The sequence below is a fragment of the Mustela nigripes genome, chromosome 2 (genome assembly GCF_022355385.1).
Source record: "Mustela nigripes isolate SB6536 chromosome 2, MUSNIG.SB6536, whole genome shotgun sequence".
Lineage (NCBI taxonomy): Eukaryota > Metazoa > Chordata > Mammalia > Carnivora > Mustelidae > Mustela > Mustela nigripes.
The window spans coordinates 117,034,824-117,062,610 of NC_081558.1; the positions used below are offsets into that span (position 1 = coordinate 117,034,824).

Here is a 27,787-nt window from a genome sequence, read left to right on the forward strand (position 1 = left end):
AACGCCGGAAGTGACGTCATGGGAGGAAAAAGGGATGTGCTTCCGTCTGTGGAAATATGGCTGTGGCCAGTTTCGGCCTTCTTTGCCGAAACGTCTTAACCAGCCTGAAGGCTTCCAGGTCACTTATAAGTCCTCAGGCTCTAGCTAGCACAGGGTAAGTGATGTGAGGAGTAGGCTTGTTCTCCTCTCCGGTTTTAGATCTTGTTTGGCCGCCGACATGTTGAAAACCACTGAGAGGTCGTGCGGATGGATGAGACCGAAAACACTAGCGTGAGGAGGGAATGACCTTAGAAAAGTCGCCCACCTCCGACATTTCCGTTCCTTTCTCAAACATTTTGTTGTCATTTACTGAGAACCACGCAGTCCATGGAGTCTGTGGATACCCAGTATTTGTTGAATTGAACCTAAAGGTGCAGACGCATCCCGTTTGGCTGGGTGAGTTGGACTGAAGAGTTTTTGGTTATGGAACGGAACCAGGTTTGGATGGATGAAAAAGAAGGGGGCCTTTGTAATTCCAGAGTCTATCACAAAGAGACTGTTTAATAATGTTCAGTGGATAAATGAAATTCAAATGAACGGAAAGTAGCCCTGCAGGTGTGAAAAAGGAACATCCTACATATGTTCATTATTTCTGGAAAGAGTTTGTTTTTTAGACAGACGAACTAGAGTTTATGGTGTATGGTTTCTTCATTTATTTTGGCTTTTATGTGTAATGAGTTGAATTTTATACATAGTTGGGTATATCGGATTTTTAAAAATTATTATTTTATTTATTTATTTTAAGTAGGCTCCAGACTCCTCTGGTGATGGAGCCCATCGCCCGGCTTGAGAGGAAGTAATGTACGTGCCCTTGAATCCAGCACAATAATGAGCGTCTGTTATGTTCTACAATATTATTGCTTACGCTTTCCTTAGAGATAATACTTTTTTTCATTTTGTAGAGACTCAAAGGTTGTAACTTGATAAAGGTAACAAACTTTGATCAGTTGTCTGTTCCTCATCCTTTTTAAGATTTTTATTAATGAATACCTGTTCATTTGCGGACAACTTTGGAAAATAAGACAAGGTGTTTTGCCACTCATACATAAAGATTTCCTTCCATTCTTTTTAATTTTGCATATATACACATACAATGTATATATACAACATACACATGTAATTTTAGAATAAAGCCAGAATTGTATTTACATATATGCAGTTTTGTGCTTTATTCTTGTTTCCTCAACTTTTTATTTTTAAAAATTTCAAACCGCCAGAGAAGTTGTAAGAATAGACAAAAAATAACCATATGCTCTTCATCTTCATTAAGCAATCCTTAGCAATTTTGTCACATTTTCTATGTCTCTGTATCTCCATGCCTTTATATTTTTTTTTTCTGAGCTATTTGAGGCATGTCAGAATTGCAAACATCATGACACTTCAGCATATATCTCCTAAGAACAAGAGCACTATCTTAACTACAGTGATCACGCTGTAGTTAATGTAATGTAATGTAATATCAATATACTACAATTACTGTTCTTTTATCTAGCATACAGTCCAAATTGAAATGTCATCAATATCTTGCTAATTTCTTTTTCTTTCTTAATTTTTTATTCAGGGTCCAATCAACAATCACAGATGGCATTAGTTGTTATGTCTCCTTCATTATCTTTAATCCAGAACATTTTTTATAAAATCAGCCTTTTTAGATTATCCCTCCATTTGAATTTGTCTGATTGCATCCTTGTGTTTAGATACAGGTTAACTTTTTTGGGAAGGAATACAACACTTGTGATGTAATTTGCTATTGTGTTTTCAGTGATTTCACCTGGTTATTAAATATTCTTTAAAAATATGATTTTTAGGGACATCTGGGTGCCTCAGTCAGTTAGGTGTCTGCCATCAGCTCAGGTCACGATCCCAGGGTTCTGGGATTGATTCCGTTGGGCTCCTTGCTCAGTGGGGAGCCTGCGTCTCCCTCTGCCTATCGTTTCTTTTGCATGTGCTGTGAGTGTGTGTGTGTCTCTGACAAATAAATCTTTTAAAAAAAAAAAGCCATGATTTTTAAATTACTGCACAATAATGTCATAGAAATGAACAGTAATTAAGGCACCTAGGTGGCTCAGTCTGTTGAGTGTCCAACTCTTGATTTCTGCTCAGGTCATGATCTTAGGGTTGTGGAATTGAGCTGCCTCTCCCCACCCACAGGCTCCACACTCAGTATGGAGTCATCTTGAGATTCTCTCTCTGCCTCTCGTCCTGCACAAGTACCTATGTGCATGCACACACTCTCTCTCTTAAATAAATTAAAAAAAAAAAAACCCAAACGCACAATTAATTTTTTAACCATTTCCTGGTTGCATACCTACATTATTATCTACTTTTGGATATCACATATAATGCTTTAATAGACATTTTTACTTATCAGTTTCCAGCTATAGTATTTTTAGTTGAAATTTCTAGATGAGGAATTATTGGATTGAAGGGGGAAGCATGGAAGCTTGTGATATATGTTGTAAAATTAACCCTCACAATGTCTTTTTCTGCTCATAGAACCACTATCAGTGTATGAAAGGCCTAAAAATATTACTTTGAAATATAATTATATCAGTGGGGGGGCTGACTTTCTTAGTCTTTAGAGCATGAGTTTAAGCCCCATGTTGGAGCCTACTTAAAAAATTAAAAAATAGGGGGCACCAGGGTGGCTCAGTTGTTAAGCATCTGCCTTTGGCTCAGGTTGTGATCCCAGGGTCCTGTGATTGAGCCCCGCATCGGGCTTCTGCTTGGTGGGAAGTCTGCTTCTCCCTCTCCCACTCTCCCTGCTTGTGCTCCCTCTCTTGCTGTCTCTCCGTCCAATGAATAAATAAAATCCTTAAAAAAAATAAAAATAGGGGCGCCTGGGTTGCTCAGTGGGTTAAGCCTCTGCCTTCGGCTCAGGTCATGATCTCAGGATCCTGGGATCAAGCCCTGCATCCGGCTCTCTGCTCAGCCGGGAGCCTGCTTCCCCTCCTCTCCCCTCTCTCTCCTCCTGCCTCTCTGCCTATTTGGGATCTCTCTCTCTCTGTCAAATAAATAAATAAAGTCTTAAAAAAAATATATAGTTTTATCAGTATATTACCTCCAAATCATGTGAATATATTAACCTGTGAAATTAAAGGGTAGTAACATCTGTAATGCAGTGTTAAAAATAATTTCTAAAACATTTTATGTTTGTTTCTTGTGCAGAAATTCTGATTTTCTTAACATTACAGATGAGGAAATGATTCCAGTTATTGCTTATAAAATCCAAATGTTGTAAAACATTAATCACTTGTTTATCTATGTTCAGTTGCAGGTTTTCTCTTAGTCTTTTGTCTAAGAACATACCAAATATCACATCTTTTCACCAGTGTAGATTACTTCATACCACATTGTCAAGGAAAGGACTGGAAGAATTTTTTGATGACCCAAAGAATTGGGGGGAAGAAAAAGTAAAATCTGGTAAGATATTTGGGTTGATCAATGTTAAATGTATTTATTGAACCCTTTATCATTTGGGGATTATTTATGCACCTTGGAAATCATTTAGGTATTTCGTTTTTTTCTTTCCTTTGGCTCAAATTATGATCTCAGGGTCAAGAGAGTGAGCCCCATGTCGAGGCTTCCTGCTCTTCAGGAATGTCTTTAGATTCTCTTCTCCCTCTGCCCGTCCCTTCACTTGCATGCACACATGTGTTCTCTCTCTAAACAAATAAAAAAAATACTTTAAAAAGAAAAAAGAAATTGTTAATTGAAGTGAGATTAAGGTTTGTTTTAGATTTCATTTTTTAGAGATAATTGAATATTAATTTATGATGATATAAGATATTTTGGCATTAAGTTTTGGAAATATATTCTTTATTAATACAACATTTTTTGTATGTTTTTGCCAGTCACATTACTAATATTTTCATGTGTTACCTAATTTAATGCAAATTTAATCCTAGTTATGTTTTATACTATAATGTGATAAAACTATTGTATTTTATAGATAAGCAAATAGGTTTAGAGAGTTTAAGTAATTTGCCACAGGGCACATAGCTAGAATATTTTCATGTTGTGAATTTCATAATTTTAATAGGAGCTTCATGGACCTGTCAGCAGTTAAGGAATAAAAGTAATGAAGATTTACATAAACTTTGGTAAGTATACTGAGTACATTAATATGTAGGTGTTCAGGGAGTGCTGGAGTGGCTCAGTAGAGCATGTAACTCTTGATCTTGGGGTTGTAAGTTCAAGCCCAACATTGGGTATAGAGATTACTTAAAAATAAAATCTTAGGAAATACATATGTGTAAGTGTTTGAAGCAGTTAAAGTATAACAGTGAGGTATAAACATTATATATATTTGATGTAAGAAATATAGTAATGTAATTTGTCTTATAATACTATGGGTGATGTATAAAATCATAGATTTTATAAATATGACATGTTAAGTTACGTTAAGACAAATGTAATAGTGTTCTCAAGTATTTGGGGATTTAGAAATTTTACTGTTACTGCTACTAATCATACTAGCCTATTTATACTAACAATTTTAGTAAACTAATGAAATAGAGTTTGTTACATTTAGGCCTTCCTCCTTTTTATTACCTTATGCATGGTCTGTAATCTTTAGCTTATTTACTCTGGGGAGTGTGTTGGAGAGTGCATTTAATTGGGAATTTAGCTAGATACTTCTGGTAGATTTTCCTGATGAATTAGAGAGGGTTGAGAGAATTTAAGATAGGGTTGCATTTTTAATGGATTATTTATTTACTTACTTACATATTTGTATTTATTTTTACTAAGGAGCAATTGACATAACATTGTATTAGTTTCAGGGGTACAACTTAGTGATTTGAGACTTGTATGTATTGTAAAATGATCCCCTTAATAAGTACAGTTCAAATATGTCACTGCACATAGTTAGAAATTTTTTTTTCCTTGTGATGAGAACTTTCAAGATCTGCTTTCCTAGGTATTTTCAAATGTACTGTACAATATTAACTAATCATTATGCTTTACATTACATCCCCTTGACTTACTCATTTTATAACTGGAAATTTGTACTTTTTCACTCCTCTCGCCCATTTTTTTTTTTTTAAAGATTTTACTTATTTATTTGACAGAGAGAAATCACAAGTAGATGGAGAGGCAGGCAGAGAGAGAGAGAGAGGGAAGCAGGCTCCCTGCTGAGCAGAGAGCCTGATGCAGGGCTTGATCCCAGGACCCCGGGATCATGACCTGAGCCGAAGGCAGCAGCTCAACCCACTGAGCCACCCAGGCGCCCATCCTCTCACCCATTTTGCTATTAACCTTAAAAATAGTTATTTTACCAGCAAAATGGGTTTATTCAGGAATAATGGAATTGAATTTAAGGACAAGCAAACTATCAGAAATTACTGCCTGTGCTCTCTTGAATTAAAACCATAGGCCAATCTAACAAAGGAATATTATTTTATGGAGAAAGTCCATTTGAGTGAAAGTCCATATAAGAAAAGTGGAGAGTTCAGGGTGATGGTTTCTCATTGGCTTAGCTGCTGACATAGTCAGTTTCTTATAAGAAACTGAGATGGCAGTGTATGTCTTTCCCTGTTGGGGTCTGTAATTGATTCTTTCCTGTTGAAGATTCTTCTGTTAGGGATCTGTAATTGACATTTTTTCCTGTAATTGACATGGCATGCTATGGCTCCCTGTTTCAGCAACCCCTTCCATCATCTCCAGTCCACTTTAGTTAAGTTTCCTTTTATTAATTCACACTTTCTGCCTTTCGGTCAAGATCTTTCCTTAAAAGCAGTGGTGTTCAAGACTCAGTTTTTCTATTTAGTGGTGTTGTCCTTCAATGCCGGGAAGGATCTTTCCTGGTTGTCATGTCCTGCCTTGGAGGGAAAGTGCCTAACAGTTGGGAACGTCAAAAGCCCACTTTTTTTTTTTTTTTTTTTTAAAGATTTTATTTATTTATTTGTCAGAGAGAGAGAGAGCAAGAGTGAGCACAGGCAGAGTGGCAGGCAGAGTCAGAGGGAGAAGCAGGCTCCCTGCGGAGCAAAGAGCCTGATGTGGGACTCGATCCCAGGACGCTGGGATCATGACCTGAGCCGAAGGCAGCTGCTTAACCAACTGAGCCACCCAGGCGTCCCCAAAAGCCCACTTTTGAGTAACAAGGAAGGTTAAGAGAGAATTCTCTGGCAGTTCCCATCTAAAGTTTATACTTCTCAAGGCCTAACTATTAAAGATCATCTCCTTATTAGGTGCATAATTTTTTAAAATTTAAACTTCAGTGTAATTAAAGTATTATATTAGTTTCAGTTGTACAATATAGTGATTGAACAATTCTATATATTACATAGTGCTTGTCACCGTAAGTGTACTCTTAATCTCCTTCACCTGTTTCACTGTCCCCCACCTCCCTTCTGGGAACCATCAGTTTGTTCTCTATAGTTAAGACTTTTTTTGTTTGTCTCTTTTTTTACTTTGTTTTGTTTCTTAAATTCCACATATGAATGAAATCGTATGGTATTTGTCTTTCTCAGACTTACTTCACACTTAGCATGATATTCTCTAGATCCATCCTCGTTGCAAATGGCAAGATTTCATTCTTTTTTATGGCTGAGTAATGTCTATTGTACATATATATATACCACATTTTCTTTATTCATCTATCAGTGGATAGTTGGGGTGCTTCCATACTTCAGCTGTTGTAAATAATGCCTCAATAAACATATAGGTGCATATATCTTTTTTGATCTGTTTCAGTATTTTTTGGTTAAATACCCAGTAGTGAAATTACTGGATCATATAGTAATTCTAGTTGTAATTTTTTGAGGAACCTTCATGCTGTTTTCCACAGTGGCTGCACCAGATTGTATCCCTACCAACATTACACAAGAGTTTCTTTTTCTCCATATCCTTGTCAGTACTTACTTCTTATGGTTTTTATTTTAGCCATTCTCAGAGGTATGAAATGATATCTCATTGTGGTTTTGATCTGCATTTCCCTGATGATAAGTGATGTTGAGCATCTTTTCATGTATCTATTGGCCATCTGTATGTGTTCTGTGGGGAAATGTCTGTTCATGTCTTCTGTCCATTTTTAAATTTGGTTATTTGTGGGTTTTCTGGTGTTGAGTTCTATAAATAATTTGTGTATTTTAGATACTAAACACTTTATCAGATATGTCATTTGCAAATATCCTCTCCCATTCTCTGTGTTATCTTTTTGTTTTTTTTTATTATTCCCTTTGCTGTGCAGAAACTTTGTATTTTAATTGTCCCAATAATTTATTTATTTATTTTTTAAAAAGTAGACCACACCCAATGTGGAGCCCATCATGGGGCTTGAACTCACGACCCTGAGATTAAGACCTGAGCCACCCAGGCACCCCCTAATGGTTTATTTTTGCTTTTGTTTCCCTTGTCTGGGGAGACCAATCTAGAAAATGTTGCAGTGGTTGATATCAGAGAAATTATTGCCTGTGCTCCCTTTAAGGATTTTTTTGGTTTCAGGTCTCACATTTAGGTCTTTAATCCACTTTGAGTTTATTTTTATGTATGGTGTAAGAAAGTGGTCCAATTTCATTCTTTTGCATGTGGCTGTCTAGTTTTCCTGACACCATTTGTTGAAGAGACTGTCTTTATCCCATTGGAAAATCTTGCCTCCTTTCTTGAAGATTAACTGACCACATAATTGTGGGGTTTTTTTCAAGGTTTTTTGTATTTATTTGAGAGAGAGAGAGCCAGAGAGCAGGTGTGTGAGGCAGAGAGGAGCAGAGTGGGAGGGAGAGGGCAGGATAAAGAATTTTAAGCAGATTCCCCACTGAGCACAAAGCAGAACCCTGAGTTCAGGACCTGAATTGAACCAGTTACAGGCTTAACTGACTGAGCCACCCAGGTACCCTTCATGAGTTTATATTTGAGCTCTGTGTTCTGTTGCATTGATCTAGGTGCCTGTTTTTGTGCCAGTGCCATACTCTTTTGATTACTACAGCTTTGTAGTCTAACTTGAAACCTGGAATTCTGATAACCTCTGGTTTTGTTCTTTTTCAAGATTGCTTTGGGTGTTCAGGGTCTTTTGTTGTTCCATGCAAATTTTAGAATTGCTTATTTCTAGTGCTGTGAACTATTGGTATTTTGATAGGGATTGTGTTAAATCTGTAAATTGCTTTGGGTGGTATGGCCAGTTGAGCAATATTTGTTCTCCAAATCCCATGAGTGTGGAATATCTTTCTGTGTGTGTTGTCTTCAACTTCTTTTATTGATGTTTTATAGTTTTCATAGTATATATCTTTCACCTCCCGGGTTAAGTTCATTCCTAAATACCTTATTATCTTTGGTGCGATTGTAAATGGGATTGTTTTCTTAATTTCTTTTTCTCCTGCTTCATTATTAGCATATAGAAATGCAGCAGATTTGTGTAGATTGATTTTGTACCTGTGACCTTACTAAATTCATTTATTCTAGTAGTTTTTTGGTAGAACCTTTAGGGTTTTCTACATATAGTATGTTATCTGCAACTAGTGAAAGTTTTATTTCTTCCTTACCAATTTGGATGCCTTTTATTTCTTTTTGTTTTCTCCTATGGCTAGGACTTATCGTACTGTGTTGAATGAAAGTGGTGACAGTGGACATCCTCATCTTGTTTATGACCTTAAGGGAAAAGCTCTCAGTTTTCCCCCATTAAGTATGATGTTTGCTGTGGATTTTTCATAGATGGTCTTTATTATGTTAAGGTATATCGTCTAAATCCACTTTGTTGAGGGTTTTTATCATAAATAGATGTTGTATTTGTCAAATGATTTTTCTGCAACTATTAAAATGATCATATGGTTTTTATCTTCTCTCTTGTTGATGTGATGTATCATGTTGATTGATTTGTGAATATTGAGCAACCCTCTCATCCCAGTAATAAATCCCACTTGATTATGGTGAATTTTTTTTTTAATGTATTGTTGGATTCTTCTTGCTAATAGAGGATTTTTGCATGTGTAGTCTGGAGTTCTCTTTTTTTATAGTCTTTATCTGGTTTTGCTATGAGGATAATTCTGGAATCATAGAATGAATTTGGAAGCTTTCCTTCCTCTTCTATAAAAGAATAAGTATTATTCTATAAAAGAATTATTTTATAATAATAGAATAAGTATTCTATGAAAGAATTCTTTTTCTATATATTTTTTTAAATTTTTATTTATTTATTAGACAGAGATCACAAGTAGGCAGAAAGGCAGGCAGAGAGATAGGGAGAAGCAGGCTTCCCGCTGAGCAGAGAGCCCGATGCAGGGCTTGATCCCAGGACCTGAGATCATGACCTGAGCCGAAGGCAGAGGCTTAACCCACTGAGCCACCCAGGTGCCCCTTTTTCTATATGCTTATTCTGTAAAAGAATAAGTATCAACTCTTCTTTAAAAGATAGAATTCTTGGGGCACCTTAGTGGCCCAGTCAGTTAAGCATCTGTCTCAATTTCAGCTCAGGTCATGAGATCAAACCCCACGTCAGGTTCCTCACTCAGCAGAGCGTCTACTTGAGATTTTCTCTCTCTCCCTCTGCTTCTCCCACCTGTGTGCATGCGTGTGGCATCTCTCTCAAATAAATAAGTAAATCATTTTAAAAATAAGTAAATAAAAAAAAATAAAACGTGGAATTCCCCTGTGAAGCGATCTGGTCCTGGACTTTAGTTTGTTGGAAATTTTTGATTATTGCTTCAGTTTCTTGGCTGGTAATCAGTCTGTTCAAATTTTCTATTTCTTCCTGATACCGTTTTGGGAGGTTATATGTTTCTAGGAATTTATCTGTTTCTTCTAGGTTGTTCAATTTGTTGACAGATAATTTTTCATAATATTCTCTGACAGTCCTAGTCATTTCTTTGTTGTCAGGTGTTATTTATGATTTTTTTTTTTTTTTTTTTTATGAGTCTGGCTAAAGGTGTATTTGCTGATCTTCTCAAAGAATCAGCTTCTGGTTTCATTGATCTGTTTTCTCTGTTGTTTTAGTTTCTATTTCATTTATCTCTGCTCTAATCTTTATTATTTTCTTTCTCCTGCTGGTTTTGCGTTTTGTTTGTTGTTCGTTTTTTATTTCTTTGGGTGTAAGGTTAGATTGTTTATTTGAGATTTTTTTTCTTGCTTCTTAATATAGGTCTATATTGCTGTAAATTTCCTTCTTAGAACTGCTTTTGATGCATCCCAAAGATTGTGGACCTGCTGTTTTCATTTTCATTTGTCTTCATGTATTTTTTTTATTTCCTCTTTGATTTCTTGGTTGACCCATTTCAGTTATTAGTAGCATGTAATTTTAACCTCCATATATTTGTGGGTTTTTTTCCAGATTTTTCTTGTAGTTGACTTCTGGTATCATAGCATTTGTGGTCCGAAAAGATGCATAGTATGACTTTGACTTTTAAAAATTTGTTAAGACTTCTTTTGTGGACTCAGTGATCTGCTCTAGAGAATGTTCTGTGTGCACTCGAAGAAAGAATGTGTATTCTACCATTTTAGTATGGAATGTTCTGAATATATCTGTTAGATCCATTTGGTCCAATGTGTCATTTAAAGCCACTCTTTCCTTGTTGATTTTCTGTTTGGATGATCTCTCCATTGATGTAAGTGGGGTATTAAAGTTCTCTGCTAGTATTGTATCATTTCCTTCTTTTACCTTATTAGCTGCTTTATATGTTTAGGTGCTCCCTTTTTGAGTGCATAAATAATCACAATTGTTATGTCTTCTTGTTGGATTGTTCCCTTTGAGATTATATAGTATCCTTCCTTGTCTCCTGTTGTTATAGACTTAAATGTTTTAAAGTCTATTTCGTCCAGTATAAGTATTGCTGCACATGTTCCTTTTGTTTCCATTCGCATGATACATATTTTTCTATTCTTCCACTTTCAATCTGCATGTGCCTTTAGATCTGAAGGGAGTTTCATGTAGGCAACAGATAGATAGGTCTTGCTTTTTTATCCATTCCATCACCCTTTGTCTTTTGATTGCAGTGTTTACTCCATTTACATTTGAAGTAGTTATTGATAGCTAGCTATTTTATCGCAGTTTTATGATTGTTTTTCTCCTGTGTTCCTTTTTTCTCTTGGTCTCTTACAGTTTGCTGGCTTTCTTTCGGGATATATTTGGATTCCTTTCTTGTTATTTTTTATATATTGATTACTGGTTTTTGATTTGTGATTTACTCTTAGGTTTATATATAACCTCTTGTGCATATAGCAATCTATATTAGGTTGATGGGCACTTACGTTTGGAACCCATCCTAAAAGCACTACATTTTTACTCCTCTTCTTCTCATATTTTATGTATATTGTGTCACACTTTATATCCTTCTATTCTGTGAGTTTCTTAACTGATTTTTCTAGATATACTTACTGCTTTTGGGCTCCTTACTTTTATTCCTGCTTATGGTCTTTCTACTCAGAGTCCCCTTTAACATTTCTTATATGTTTTAGTGATGAATTCCTTTAACTTTTGTTTGTCTGGGAAACTCTATCTCTTCTTCTATTCTGAATAACTTTGCTGGATGATACAGGTTTTTTTTCTTTCAGCTCTTAAAATACATCATGCACTCTCTCTGACCTGCAAATTTTCTGCTGAAATCAGCTGATAGCCTTATGGGGTTTCCCTTGTATGTAATTGTTTTTTTTTTAGCTTATTTTAAAATTCTTTCTTGATCACTATTTTTTGCCATTTTAATTACTGTGTGTCTTGGTGTGGACCTCCTTAAGTTGATTTTATTGGGTGCTCTCTATGCCTCATGGATCTGAATTTTTGTTTACTTACCCATGTTCAGGAAGCTTTCAGCTATTATTTCTTCAGATAAATTTTCTGACCCCTTTACTCTGTCTGCCACTTCTAGGATCCCTGTAATATGAATATTATTATACTTGATGGTGTTCCTGAGTTCCCTAAGTCTATTTTCATTCCCCCCACCCCCCCACATTCAGCATAATTGTTTTCCATTATTCTGCCCTCCTGGTCACTGATCTGTTTTTCTGTTTCCTGTGGTCTACTATTTATTCTCTCTAGGGTATTTTTAATTTCAATTACTGAGTTGTTCATCTCTGATTGGTTCGTTTTTATACTTTCTGTCTGTTTTTTGAGGGTCTCACTGAGGGTCCTCCATTTTTTTCTCAAGTCCAGTGATTACCTTTATGACCATTATTTTAAATTCTCTATCAGGGCACCTGAGTGGCTCCATTGTTTAAGAGTCTGCCTTCAGGGCGCCTGGGTGGCTCAGTGGGTTGAGCCACTGCCTTCGGCTCGGGTCATGATCTCGGGGTCCTGGGATCGAGTCCCGCGTCGGGCTCTCTGCTCGGCAGGGAGCCTGCTTCCTCCTCTCTCTCTGCCTGCCTCTCTGCCTACTTGTGATCTCTCTCTGTCAAATAAATAAATAAAATCTTAAAAAAAAAAAAAAAAGAGTCTGCCTTCAGCTCAGGTCGTGATCCCAGGATCCTGGGATCAAGCCCCGTATCAGGCTCTCTGCTCAGCAGGAAGCCTGTCTCTCCCTCTCCCCCTGCTTGTATTTCTTCTTTCGCCATCTTTCTCTTTCTGTTTCAAGTAAATAAATAAAATCTTTAAGTAAATAAAATAAATTCTCTATCAAGAAAATTACTTAACATCTGTTTCATTTGGGTCTCTTGCTGTGATTTTTATCCTTTTCTTTCATCCTTGCCCCTCCAGCATAGGTCCCAAGATTAAGAAACAAATCTCCCTCCTGTACACTCTAGGATTCTTTCAGACTGATGCTGTTTTTCAGTGGAACTATTTGTTGTACTGTCTCTTTAAGAATGGGGACTCTAGGGGCACCTGGGTGGCTCAGTGGGTTAAGGCCTCTGCTTTCGGCTCAGGTCATGGTCCCAGGGTCCTGGGATCGGGCCCTTCATCGGACTCTCTGCTCAGCGGGCAGCCTGCCTCCCCCTCTCTGCCTGCCTCTCTGCCTACTTGTGATCTCTGTCTGTCAAATAAATAAATAAATAACCTTTAAAAAATATATAAAAAAAAAAGGGGGGGGGACTCCATTTTCTCTCATCCTCAACTCTCTTGGACCTAACCCTGCTGCTTTTTAAAGTTTAAAGTGTTAAACTCCAGCGATTGTAAGAATTCGAGAAATTAAGCCTCTCTGCTTGTCAAAGGCAGATGTTACAGGGATTCATCTTCCCAGTGTGGGTCCTCCATGCCTGGGGTGCCTGGCATAGGATGCAAGAGTATGCAAGCCTGGTCTGGGCATGTTGAGAAAGCTGTCTCATCACACATCTGCTTCAGTTCCAGGAAATTCATACCTTCAGGTCACTGAATGGTGTGCAGGTCCCAGGGTTTAGTGCTTTCCCTAGATGTGTCATGTGAATCCAAGATCCTGTTCCTTGGGGTTTGGTGGCACAAGGTTGAAGAGAGTCTTTCTGGAGGTGTGTTTTTCAATAGATGAAATCTTTAGGTTACAAAATATAATACTTAAGGTTGCTTCCTCCAGGGAGTGCACTGTGAAAAGCATTTTTTTTTTAAGATTTTATTTATTTGACAGAGAGAGACAACACAGGCAGCAGAGACAGACAGAGAGAGGGAACACAAGCAGGGAGAGTCGGAGAGGGAGAAGCAGGCTAAACAGGGATCCTGACACGGAGCTCAATCCCAGGACCCTGGGATCATGACCTGAGCCAAAGATAGACACTTAACTGCCTGAGCCATGTAGGTGCCCCTCCATTACTATGTCTTCAGTGGCCTTAATTAAAGGGATGGTGGCAGGAGTGGCTCTGAGACAAGGGGGATCCCCATGCCACAGGGTCTAGCTGTTAGCTGTAATACCCTATAGGTTGTTGATGGTCCCCATGTTTTGGCGTGAGTACTCTCAAGGGCATTTCCTTCTCTTTTAGAAAGATGATTAGGATGTCCAAGGGCAGGGTACATTACTAGGCTTTTTTAAAGTTCCAAAGGTTACGTTTTCCTGACCTTCCCAAATAATAAGGTCAAATTTGTCATCTTTTAGTAAAGCATATAGAGTTTGAGTCTTAAGAGAGAAGTTTGGGATGCCATTTCCAACAGTAACCAGCAAGTCCAAGAGAGCCTCATAGTGGATACTTCGTTTTAGGTTTGGGGAAGTTCAAGATGTCTTGAAGTCTGCCTGGATCCCAAAGTCCTTGTTCTAAGATCCGGTGCCCTAAGTATCAAACCTAAGTTTGAGTAAACTGCCGTTTATTTTGGAGAGTTTATGTCCCTTTAAGGCCAAAAGTTGCAACAGTTAGATGTTTTCGTCCTGTGAAGAGTTTTGAGAAAGGGAGCAAAGAGGCAAATCATCTACATATTATAACAACATACAAACTATATGATAGTTTACAGCAAACTATATGATCTAAATCAGTTTTTAAGGTTTGTGAGAGTAAGAAGGACTCTCTGTAGGCCTGGGGCATTTCTGGCTTGGTATATTTCCCATTCTTCCCAAGTGAAAGCAAAAAAATTAACTGTCCTTATCAGCTGGAATACTAAATATGTACAGCAGAGGTCAGTTACAGTGAACAATCTGCTTTCAGTGGAAATGAATGTCAGTAGCAGATGGGGGGCGGGGAGCCCTTAGGAACAAGGTGCCAAGGGATAACGATGTTATTTATTGCTTGGGCTAACCTCCATCCTTAGCCATTGGGTTTTCTTACAGGTAAAATAAGGATATTACAGGGACTAGTGTAGGGATTAATGTACCCGAGAGCCTGGTTATCTATTATGGGCTTCTTTATTTACAGGTTATTCGTTAATTCCGGGGACAGATTTTGAGGGATCTTTTTGAATCTTGATGGGAGATGCACTGTGGATTCTGCCAATAACAGTTGAAGATCTTACTCATAAAGAGGATGGTAGGGGTGCCTGGGTGGCTCAGTGGGTTAAAGCCTCTGCCTTTGGCTCAGGTCGTGATCCCGGGGTCCTGGGATCGAGCCCCGCATCGGGCTCTCTGCTCAGCGAGGAGCCTGCTTCCCTTCCTCTCTCTCTGCCTGTGTCTCTGCCTGCTTGTGATCTCTGTCAAATAAATAAATAGAATCTTTAAAAAAAAGAATGATCAGTGTCCACAGACTCAGTTATAGTGCTGTCAGAGATGGAGCAAATAATAGATGTCAGAGGGCCATTTAATTTACCTAGTTGGCAATTTTGATTACTATCTTCAAATTCCAGAATTATTCCCCTGTTTTGGAAGAAGAGAATTCTGGTATGGTATTTTTCTAAGAAATATTGGCCCAGTGGGGGCATTGGAACTAAGGAGAAGGTTGTATCTCTCAGAGTGCCTAGACAAATGGGAATCGGTTCAGAGATAGGAACCTATTGAGGTGTATTAGCCATCCCTACTATTTGAGCTGTTTTAGCTCTGAGGCAGTAGCTGCTTTATAGCGGTGGGGTTGAGCACCTAGAGTGTAGCTCTCATATCAGTAGAGACAGATTCATTCCCAATCTGGAGAATGGTTTCTCTGAGCTGATTAAGAGGGAGGATTGGGAAAGCTCTTGTTCCTCAGAGCTCTGTCATTGGGAATTAGGAAGACATTGGAAAGGCCGGCTAGGGGGCTGAAGGCTCCTGGAGCATTTCAGTTGGTGATGGTTTTGTTTGTTTGTTTGTTTGTTTTAAACATCCTGGCTCTTTTGCAATAATGAAAGTAGGAGGGGTTTTGTTTTGTTTAGGGCCCTTATTTGCAAAAGTTGAAAAGTAAGAATTTTAGTGGTCTTATGGGTGTTTCCTCCAAGGATGCAAGTACGGTTATTTACCAAATTAACTAAATCTGAATAGTTTCCCTTTCCATCCTGGTCCTTGTAACTAAAACACAAGTATCTTGGTTCATTCCATTAGTAAATATATTGTTAAATGTTACTCAAGTGGATTCAGCATATTAAAGGAAGACCAAATTGTCTTTAAATTTGCTTTAATTTAGAAATTATAAATTAGAAATAATAAATTACTATTATAATTGACTCCAGATTGTCTTAAAGAAAATTTAAAGACAATTTGGAGTTGGTTATAATAGTAATTTAATGACAGATTCATCAAAATTTTGCATATAATTCATTCATTTCATTCTTTCTAGTCAAGGGGCTTAGAAAAAAGTTCTGTATTGCTTGGTGGAGAATTCCAGTGAGGGTTCTAGCATCTTGCCAAAAGTTAGGGATCTGTTTCTCTAACAGAGATGTTTTAGGATGTTTCCATCAAGTTTCATCTAGTGTTTGGTCTACCCCTCACCAACAAGGATATAGAGTAATCATCAGTCTGAGACACCAGGTTGATGAGTTTGAATAACTGTGCTGAATTCTTCAGCAGATCCCTTGGTGTCCCCAGTCACTTTAGGGAGCTCTTTAACTATGGCTGCAATTCGGCCTTTGTTCAGTGACCATAATAGGTGGGGTTTATTTAGATCCTCAGAAGACTTAATTTTAAAGGGGCAGGTTTTAATAGGTTCAGGAAAGGAAAGGACAGAATAGGAAAGGTTTAGAGGAAGAGGGAAGTTTGGTGAGAGAATCAGCATGGGAAAGCTGGGGGCGTGGAGGGTGAGGCAGTGCAGAAGGGAAGGAGGGTGATGGCACCAGATGTGCGGCCTGAACACAGGTGGCTGCTGTGCATCCTGAGACAAAGAAGATAGGAGGGGAAAAGACCTTATAAGCCTTTTTGTCTTTTTAATTGTCTGCCCGTTAGTCTAGAAATTATTTTTTGCAGAGAGGCAGTTTTAGATTGCTAATAATGTTTGGCAGTTTCTAAATACCAGCCAATCCCATTCCATCTTGGCGGTTTTAGAGCCTTGGCTGTCCAGTTCAGTTTTGAAAGAAGTAAGTTCAGGCAGATTGAAAGATCTCCCAAACGGCCACTGAAATCCCAATTTATAGTTGTTAGCTATCTCGGGGGCCTGGAACTTGCTATTGGCCTGTAAAGTGGGGGACAGTTTTCGGGGACCGGAAGCCTTAAATCTGTACAATCTGGCTCTACGGGGAGTGTCTAAGTGGTGGAGAAGTTGTGTTGGAAAAGTCAACACGTATTTGGCCTCAGGATGGAAAAAACCTTTCGTTTGGCATCAGAAGTGTTATGTATAGAACAGCACAGCTTCATTATAGAGCAATTAGTTGTACGAAAGCACTGTTACTTAGGTTATTGGTAAAGGGCTAGGCAGGGCTGTTCAGTGTTCATCTTGGCTAAAACCAAACAATTTCTCTTCTGCAAAATCATCATCTTCCACAGCTTAAGATACTCCCGTGCCTTTGTGTCGTTTTCAGTGCCCTCCACATTTATTACCTTTCCTTTCTTCCAGCTGTAAATCTCAAACAGATTTATTCATAAAACCTACACCCACACTTCAGCTCTGCCACTTCAGTATGTTTGGTCATGTTTGCTTTGCTTTCCTTTCTAGCCTAACAAATCCCATCTCTCTGAGGCTTTTCTTATCATCCTAGTAAGAAGAGATGTGTCCCCTCTCTTTCACTTAATTCTTTTGGTATTTGTCTATACCACTTAATATACACATTACATTACAATTTCTGAGGCAGCATAGTAGAATGAAAACAAAAAGAATTAATGCACAAAAGGAGTCCAGAATTTGAATCTTGAATTAGCTGTGTGCCCCAGAATAGCTTACTTCTGTCAGCCTTACTTTTTTCTTTCAGAAAGTGTTAATAGTACCAACCTCAAAGGGTTGTTGTCAGAATTAAATGAAGTAATATATGTAAAATGCTTAGCGCATTGCCTGTCATATAATAGGCACCAAATGTTATCTTCCATCTTCTCTTTCTACTTGGAATATAGGGAATTTTTCTTATGCTTTTTTATAAACTCTCTTGGTACTTAATACAGTATATGGGGGGAAATTTATTAAACAAATGAATGAGTAAGAATCAATTATAGCTTTGTTTAAAGGAAATTCTTCATTTTTTTTTTTTTTAAAGATTTTACTGATTTGACAGAGGGAGATCACAAGTGGGCAGACAGAGAGAAGGCGGGGAAGAAGGCCCCCTGCTGAGCAGAGAGTCCCATGCAGGGCTTGATACCAGGATCCTGAGATCATGACCTGAGCTGAAGACAGAGACTTAACCCACTGAGCCACCTAGGTGCCCCTAAAGGATAATTCTCTGTAATGATATTTTATAAATCGACATTTCTAAAGGACTTTTGAATACAGATCATCAGTTTTGACGTCAAAAATTACAACCTTAGGGGCACCCAGGTGGCTCAGTTAGTTTAACATCCAGCTCTTGGTTTCGCATCAGGTCATGATCTCATGGCTCCTGGGATCAAGCCCCAGGAGGGAGTCTGCTTGAGATTCTCTTCCTCTGCCCCTCCCCCTACTCTCTCGCTCTCCCTGTGTCTCTCTAAAATAAATCTTTTTAAAAATTTACAACTTTAATGTAACCATAGACTAGCATCACAAGTTTTGTATTCTATGCTATAGGTATGTCCTACTGAAAGAAAGAAACATGCTCCTGACTCTAGAACAGGAGGCCAAGCGGCAGAAATTGCCAATGCCAAGTCCGGAGCGGTTAGAAAAGGTAACATTTATGGGAGGCTGAAGACTCTTGGGTGGGATAAAAGCCAAAAGATATGTGTATGGTTCTTATTTTTCTTGGCAAGTGGATTTCTTTTTTTTAATTTGTTTGATCTTTAGTAAATGTACAGAGAGGTACAGCCTTCACTATTTTAGAATATCTCCCTCACCGCAGAGTGAAGTGTCATGCCTATCTGTAGTTACTCCCCATTCCCTGCAAACCTCATTAGATAAGTGGACATGTATTTTTATTTCTCTTGGGTAGATACCTAGGAGTGAAATTGCTGGGTTGTATGGTAAATCTGTGTTTAATGTTTTAGGAAACAGTCCAGCTGTTCTCTAAAGTAGCTGCGCCATTTTACATTTCTAATTCCAGTTTAACTACTTCCTTATGAACAAGGTCAGAGTTTTAATACTTTTTTTTAATTGTGGTAAACAGATACCATAAAACTTACCTTTTTAGTCATTTTTAAATATATAGTCCAGTGGTGTTAAGAATATTCACATTGTGGGGCACCTGGGTGGCTCAGTGGGTTGAAGCCTCAGCCTTTGGCTCAGGTCATGATCCCAGGGTCCTGGGATCGAGCCCCACATCGGGCTCTCTGCTCAGCAGGGAGCCTGTTTCCTCCTTTCTCTCTCTCTGCCTGCCTCTCTTGTGCCTACTTGTGATCTCTGTCTGCCTACTTGTGATCTCTGTCAAATAAAAAAAGAATATTAACATTGTTGTGAAAAGGTCAACTATTGTTCAAATTAGGTTTTCTTCATTAAAAAAAAAATTCCCAGGGCGCCTGGGTTGCTCAGCCAATTGAGCAACGGACTCTTGATCTCAACTCAGGTCTTGTTCTCAAAGTTGTGAGTTCAGGCCCCACGTTGGGCTTCATGCTGGGCGTGGAGCCTGCTTTAAAAAAAAAGTGCGCTGGGTTCATTATTTCCACTCCTAGAGGTAATCATTATACATATATCCCATTTATTCATCAGAATTTTTCTCTGCCTGTTCTAGAAGTGTGCCTATTTTTATTTACATTAGATAATTCCTCTAATTTGGTTATACTGTATAAGCTTTTCTGACATTGGCATTTTCCCCTTACCTAGTATATGCTGGCTATCTTTTCCTATCAGTATATGCAGATCTGCCTTTCCTTTTTCGTGGCTGTACACATGTAAGCTGGCTCTTCCATGTGGAAGTTTTTTGTTTTATTTAGTTAGATCTCTCAGGGTTTTTTGCCTGGATTGCTTGCGAGTCAGCTCTTTGTTAATGTGTCTGTGCCAGAGTAGATAGTGAGAACAGAGCTACCAAGGAAAATTTTTTTTTAACCTCAAATGTATGTGACATACTACCAAGGAAAATTTATCAAGAAGAATATTTTTTTTTTTTAAAGATTTTATTTATTTATTTATTTGACAGAGAGAAATCACAAGTAGACAGAGAGGCAGGCAGAGAGAGAGAGAGGGAAGCAGGCTCCCTGCTGAGCAGAGAGCCCGATGCAGGACTCGATCCTAGGACCCTGAGATCATGACCTGAGCCGAAGGCAGCGGCTTAACCCACTGAGCCACCCAGGCACCCCAAGAGGAATATTTTAAAAGAATTATTCTCAATTTAAGATGTAAACTGAAGATTTGGAAGTATGTTTAAGGACACTCTTGGCTTTGGAATAGTTAAACTAGAAAGTTCTTTGAGGTTGGCTTATTTTGAATAAGATGTATCTAATTGATACTTCCAATTTTCCTTCTTATCTGGTGGCATGAACATGAGTAATCAGGTGTTAACTCTGTGGATTGGATAACCATTTAGCTTTCTTAGTGAGCTAACATTCGATTTCAGTTAGGTGCCTCAGAAGAAACCTTGCATGGAAGAACTCTAATGTAGTCGGTTCACAGCCAGGCTTACTAAGTTCCTAAGGGCTGCACAGCTTCATATTAGGCTCTGACCAGTCTGGTTTCTTCACTCTTCTAAGTTTGTGTGTTTTCAAAATAGGATTCACCGTTCTCATCCATCTTTTATTTCTCAGAGATTTTGTAGAAATTCATATAGTTAAGAGGAAGTACATGTGGCTGCTCAGTGTGGCTTTGATTGAAGAAGGGAGAATAGAAGCACTGAGTGTGAGCTGAGTGTATGGGTTATGAGGTAGTCTATCTAAATTTGTGGCTTTCATATCTCTTTTGGGTCCCGCAGCTACCTGGAAGACCTTTTTTTTTTTTTTTTTAAAGAGTGCACACACCTGTTTATGTTGGGGAAGGGCACAGAGAAAGAGGAAGAAAGAATATTAAGTAGGCTCCATACCCAGCATGGAGCCCAGTGTGGGGCTCAGTCTCATGATCCTGAGATCATAACCTGAGCCAAAGTCAAGAGTCAGACACTTAACCAACTGAGCCAGTCAGATGTCTCTAGAAGATTATAATCTAATCTGTCATCTCTCCACCCCCATGTGCCCCCCCATTTTTGAGAAACAAAATGTGTATATGCAATATTTCTATTTGTTACCATGGCTCACAGATAAAACATAGAACCAGCTAAAAATGCCTCTCTGTTATTTAGTTATGAAAAAATTCAGCTTATCTGTCTTATAGTCCCCAAATACGAATATTTATTTATAAAGATAATATGTATTGCCTTACCAATATATCATATGCATTGTAAAACTCAATAGAAATGTAAAAAGAAAAAGATAAAAATAGAAGTTCTAATAGGATCTTCTTGCTTCATAATGGATCTTTAGAGATTAGGATCAGGGTAGACTGATATTCTGTTCTCTAGCAGCTGCCAATTAGGTCAAAACATCAGTGTCTGTGTTAGGCACACTGATTAGTTGAGGCCAGAACATGGGTTTTAATATTAAAAAGTAGCAAACTTTTATCACTTAATAGTTCATTGAGTTTTGAAATAACAGGAGTCAGCTTTGCGCAGTGGCAGTATCGTAGCCAATGAGGTTTATCCGAGGCGCGATTATTGCTAATTGATTATTGCTAATTGAAATAACAGGAGTCAGATGGGGTCTCTGTAAGGAATCTCTACAAGTGTAGCCCACTCCAAACAAAACTAATACCTATATATATATATGGAAATTTAAGTAGATCTTCATTTAAATGAAACTAAACTTTTGGGGCGCTTAGGTGGCTTAGTCAGTTGAGCATCTGGCTCTTGGTTTCAGCTCAGGTCATGATCTCATGGGTTGTGAGATCAATCCCCGAGTCAAGCTCATCCTCAGTGGTAGTCAAGAATCTCTCCCTCTACCTCTCCTCCAACTTGTATGCACTCGAAAGTTCTCTCAAATAAATGAATCTTTTAAAAAATCAGTGAAACTAAACTTTTTAAAAAATTACAAAAAGTGATACCATAAACGCTCATGTATGCCTACCTGTGCCAAAAAGACTCTTAGGAAATATTTGGCAGAGTTTTTTTTTTTTCCTTAAAGATTTTATTTATTTACTTGAGAGAGAGTGAGCGCACGTGCGCACAAGCAGGGGGAGAAGCAGGGTTCCTGCTGAGCAGGGAGCCCATTGTGGGGGTTGATCCTGGGATCCTGAGATCATGACCTGAGCTGAAGGCAGACGCTTAACTGATTGAGCTGCCCAGGCGCTCCCAGAATGGTTCTTTGACAAAAATATTCATTTTCTGTAGCATTGTCTTTGTACGTTCTCTCTTCTTTTTTGGGCGGGGGGAGTAATTTGTTGTAGGTGATTGTTCAAATTCTGTCTTCTTATTCTCTTACCAGGTAGTAGATTCCATGGATGCAATAGATAAGGTTGTCCAGGAAAGAGAAGATGCCCTAAGACTTCTTCAGACTGGTCAAGAAAAAGGCAGACCTGGTGCTTGGAGAAGAGACATCTTTGGAAGAATCATCTGGTACATAGTTTCCATTGTGGTTTTTCTAAGATGAGAGTGGCAGTCTCATGCCTTATTCTCCTGTCCAGTATCTTTTATAAAAACTCTCACCATATGAAATCTATTATAGATGTATCTAATGTAAACAGAGGTCCCCAGGCCCCTTTGGGGCCCCAGAGTATGAATGAAGATAGCATTATCTGATAGGCCAAGCACCTCATTCTCATGATTCAGTTATTTGTAGGTTCTTTATAACAGTAGTTCCTAATCTTATGTCAATCATATGACTTTTTGGGAATTTAATTAAAGTTATAGATCCTTTCCCTAGCAAAATGTACGTGTGCACATACAATTTCAAGGGGTTATAAATACGAATACCATGAAGCTAATTTTAGGACACATGCCTGCCCATTAAGAACCTGAGATTTTAAAAATTCTAAAAACAACCAAACAAAAACAAAAAGAAGTTCTTAAGGAATGAAACATTGAAACCATTTCACATGAAACCATTTCAGTGTTTGCTCGCATTGCCATCAGGATAAGCCCTAGTCCAAATTATAAAACAGTTTATTTTCATTACATCTTTCCACCTTTTGTCCCTCTAGTTGCCAAAGTTATGTCAGACCTTGGGAGAGGATATGATAATAAACATTCAAACTGTATAAATAATTGAGAAGACGACCCAGTGTAGTCTGTCTCTTCAGGGCTTTTTTGACATTTGGACTAAGCTGCTTTTAGCATACTTAGTAGAATTTTAAACAGCAGTCAACAAAATGAAGAAGGCATTGTGTGTGGTTGGAGACTTTCCCTGTACTCTTAAAATTAAACCACATAATACTGCTTACTCAGTAGATAGGATCTTTTAATGGATTTTGCAGTAATGGGGCTGCTTGTAGCCAAATGTATGGGAGTAGCAGTATGTCTAACTGTGTAATCCAATACAGGAAAGAGAGAAATTACCAAAACTAAAAACTTTATTTTTTACTAATATTATTTGGATTAATCCAGTTGAGATCAGTTAGGAAAGGGTGAGGATAAAGGAGAGAATCTCTGTTGATACTAGAATCTAAATGAGTTCTCGTCTCCAGATTCTTTTAAAATTTTGCTTTTCATCTTTTCCAGGGCTAAACAAAGTAGTGAACAAAGCAATTATATCATCTTTCTGATGTAACTTATTAACTCAAACATTATAATTCCTGTGCCTTCTCCCTAATTTTCTGTTGCATGTTAAAATAGTTAAGATAGCCTTTTAAATGCAGAGCTCCTTCTTTTTTTTTTTTAATTTTATTTTATTTTATTTATTTATTTGACAGAGATCACAGTAGGAAAGAGGAAGGGAAGAGATCACAGAGAGAGGAAGGGAAGCAGGCCCCCTGCTGAGCAAAGAGCCCGATGTGGGACTCGATTCCAGGACCCTGAGATCATGACCTGAGCCGAAGGTAGCGGCTTAACCCACTGAGCCACCCAGGCGCCCCTGCAGAGCTCCTTCTTAAAAACATTTCATCCAAGGTTTTTTTTCTGTCAAAAAGAGCATGTGGCGGGGCGCCTGGGTGGCTCAGTGGGTTAAAGCCTCTGCCTTCGGCTCAGGTCATGATCCCAAGGTTCTAGGATTGAGCCCCACATCGGGCTCTCTGCTCCACAGGGAGCCTGCTTCCCCCCCTCTCTGCCTGCCTCTCTGCCTACTTGTGATCTCTGTCGAATAAATAGATAAAATCTTAAAAAAAAAAAAAAAAAGAACATGTGGCATATTATATTAATTATATTAATATTGCAGTGGGGAGCAGCAGAGGGAAAGAGAATCCTAAGCAGGCTCTGGGCTGAGCATGGAACTCAGTGCAGGGCTTAATCTCATGACCCTCAGATCATGATCTAAGGTGGAATAGTCGGATGTTAACCAACTGAGCCACTCAGGTGCCCTATAAAATCTTTTAAAAGCCAGTTACATCTCATTTTATTGAAAACATATTTAGCTCAAAGATGGCTAAAACTGTTCATAAAAAGTGAAAAATATATTAAATATTTTCTGTTAAGGCAGTATCTTTTTGTTTTCTTGGCAGGCACAAATTCAAGCAGTGGCCTATACCTTGGTACCTAAATAAAAGATACAATAGGAAACGATTCTTTGCAATGCCCTATGTGGAACGTTTTGTCAGGTAAGCACAAATACCTTTAATAATGAATCTTTAGAGGACACAAGTTAAACTTCTACAGAAGTAATATATGCACACTGTGGGGGGAAAAAATAGAAGAATCAGGTAGAAAAGATGAAATTAAAGTCATCCATAATCTTACCAACCAGCAATAGCTGCTGTTGACATTCTAGTGTGTATCCTTTCAAAAATTTGTATTGCCAGAATTCATCAATCTGTATGTAAGTACATGGTTAAATCCCTCTCTACTGTGAAAAAGTCCAAATACTTCAACTGAGTAACTTGTGAGTTCATGTTATTGCATGAAAAGGGGCGGGGGTGTCTTTTGTTATGTTAATGGCATAACTTTTTGAGAGCACCTAATGATGGGGAACCAACTTTGAATAGATGGTTGAAACTTTCAGTCCCACTCCCTGATTTCTGGAGAGGGGAAAGGGACTGGTGGTGAATCAGTTGCCAGTGGCCAGTGATTTAATCAGCTTATGCCTATGTAATGAATCCTACATAAAAACTGAAGAGGCCAGGGTTCAGGGAGCTTCCCCATTGGTGAGCAGCACCTGGAGACTGGAGGAGAGTGGGACACCCCATTCTTTGCCCTGTGCACCTCTTCTGTCTGGTTGTCCTGAGTTTATATTCTTTTATAAATCAGTAATGTAGTGAGTAAAGGGGTTTCCTGAATTCTGTGGGCGACTCCAGCAAATTAATCAAACCTAAGGAGGGTTATAGCCTGTCAGAAGTACAGATAAGAACCTGGACTTTAACTGGCATCTGAAGTTCAAGGAGGAAGTTGTGGGAACTTCCAGTCTGTAGCAGGTTCTTGGGCACAGATGATGGTCTCTGATGCAATTTTCATGTAGGTAGTGCCAGAAGTGAGTTGAAGTCTCAGACATTCTTCTGGTGTCTGAGAATTGCTTGGTAAGAGGGTGCTCTTGGGGGGACCATCACCAGTGGAATTAGGTCCAGAATCCTTTAATATAGTACATCCATTCTGCATCGGCATTAAGCAGCACTTGTCTTTTTCATCATCAGTGCTCTAGATGCAGTCAATCCTTGATTTAATTCTTTCTGCAGGTCTCCAGAATCTGTCCTTTGTACTCCATCTCTACCCTAGTGCATTCCCCTCTCATCAAAATGAATTATTGAACATCTTCCTCACTCCATTCCATTCAAATACAGCTTCCTGGCTCATTTTCCTCAAACCTTTCATCACACCAGTGCTGTTCTGAAATCTGCAGGAGCTCCATGTCCACAGAACAAATCCAGCTCCTTCCCACCCAGTGTTTCCACAACTTAGTGTTACTGCATATCCTTCATAAAAGTCAGACCCTTCTCCTTATTTCCTGGACAGTCTTGCTTATTTTCCTTTTGTTGCTTCTTTATCTATTTATCTATTTCAGACCTGTAGTCTGAAATCTCTCCACCATTCACATTTTAAGGCCCAGTTCAGATGCTAAGCAACTGAAGAAATTCAACTGCACTGTTGTTTTTTTTCTTCCATAGCTTCTCCAAACCTAATGTGCCATTTGGTTCTTTTGTCCCTTAATCATGTAAGGTGAAGCTATAATTGACTTCTAAAATAACATATGAGAATTTATGAATCCAATGTCACTCTTACAGGCTTTATACATGTTCTAATTATTGTTTTTGAACCTTTTTTAGCCTTACCTTCAGAGCATGAAGCATAATCGTTGTGTTCTTAAGAATAGCAAACCTTTATTCTTTCATATGGGTTTATTGATTTTTTTTTTTTAAGATTTTATTTATTTGCCAGAGAGAGAGAGCGAGTACACACAAGCAGGCAGAGAGGTAGGCAGAGGCAGCGAGAGAAGCAGGTTCCCCGTCGAGCAAGGATCCCGATGCGGGACTCGATCCCATGACCCTGGGACCATGACCTGAGCCGAAGGCAGTGGCCCAACCCACCGAGCCACCAGGCATCCCTATTGATTTTTTTTTTAATGGCTAAAATTTAGTTGGAGCAAAGACTGATGAATAGAATGGGTAATCTGGTTTCAGCTTTGCTTAGTATTTATACTATATTTGCAAAATACCTTATATTTTTAAACATTTGTACCTATTTTGTTCTTCACCCAGATAGAACTCTTATCTCAAATTTCTATGACCTCTCCCCCAGCACTGGCATATTAAGTTATTCACTACATATCTCTTAATTCTTGTTATATTTTATATAAACTTATGCCTAGTGACCAATAAAATATCCTGGAAAATAGCAACTTAAATACAGTAAAGGGTTGGCATCATGTATTTATCATTTGCAATTCTGATTCATAAGTGACCCTACAGAGCACAGTAATTTAGTTGAGGCACAAATGCTTCATGCTCCAGGATGCTGATGGGTATCCACAAACTCACATAGAGAGTAGTGAGACTAACTAGCACCCAAGTATCATCTCCTTGTGTAAGTTTGATTCTCTCCATTGTAGGGAAAATGATATGGTAGACTGAGTGTGCTGTTTGGAATCAGGGAATTCCTAGAAGTCTCATGATAGATTTCAGGTAGAAAAATCTCTGTTTAATAAAACTAGTGCTTTTAAAATAAGCTATAAAAGGCAGTCCAGTCTGTTACAGGCTCACAAAATCTATTCATTCTTTTCAGATAGGAAATAGAAGAATTGCTGTAGGTTAACAGATGGTTTTGATTTCAAGTTTATCTTTGACTTGTATCAGTTTACAGTGATTATTCAAGTTTTATAGTTTATATGACATACCTAAGATGGAGGCTGGCATGATTGAAGCTTTTAAGTAACTGATTTGGACATACCTTGATAGTATTGAATAACAGGGGAGTAGTTTTATATAAATTGTTATGCTTTTATATTCTAGATTGAGACTTGAGAAACAAGCCCGGATTGAAGCAAGAAAGAAAAGCTTAGAGAAAAAGAAAGAAAAATTTCTTCAGAAAAAGTTTCCACATCTTTCTGAAGCCCAGAAGTCAAGTCTTGTCTAAATGTCTGAATTCTTAAGTTGGCATTTTGTTTTCCCTTGATAAGTCTATATACAAACGTAAATGTGTATTACATAATTTTACAAAGAAATTGTGTTTTTAATCAAATAAATGTCAGCTCTTTGAAGGGTTAACATGGCATGCTAACTCTGGAAGTGGTCATGCTTCTGCCAAAACTTTTTTAAAAATCAGGTACAAAAGTTCAGACACCCACTTTAGAAATTCTGACATCTAAGCAGAGTTTAATTAACATCCCCTGTACCTTAAGGTGGGAAAGTGATGTCAACTGCTACAGCAAAGGCAAGTAAGGTCATTTTGGAATTCATGTAACATTTTTACTGTTATGTTAATAGCATATGAAGGGGGTGTGAATATTACTGTTAATGAAGA

General features: G+C 38.2%; 1 protein-coding gene and 1 pseudogene across 1 annotated transcript; both read left to right on the plus strand.

The window, feature by feature from the left end:
- Positions 1-2: 2 nt before the first annotated feature.
- On the plus strand, positions 3-27,536 carry MRPL47 (mitochondrial ribosomal protein L47). Its single transcript, XM_059391491.1, has 7 exons — positions 3-154; positions 3,311-3,462; positions 4,082-4,142; positions 18,370-18,466; positions 22,176-22,306; positions 24,343-24,438; positions 27,277-27,536. Exons 1-7 carry the CDS (start codon positions 57-59, stop codon positions 27,398-27,400), a joined length of 759 nt encoding a protein of 252 aa, XP_059247474.1. The 5' UTR covers positions 3-56; the 3' UTR covers positions 27,401-27,536.
- LOC132012610 (U4 spliceosomal RNA) lies at positions 21,356-21,483 on the plus strand (annotated as a pseudogene).
- Positions 27,537-27,787: the final 251 nt, after the last annotated feature.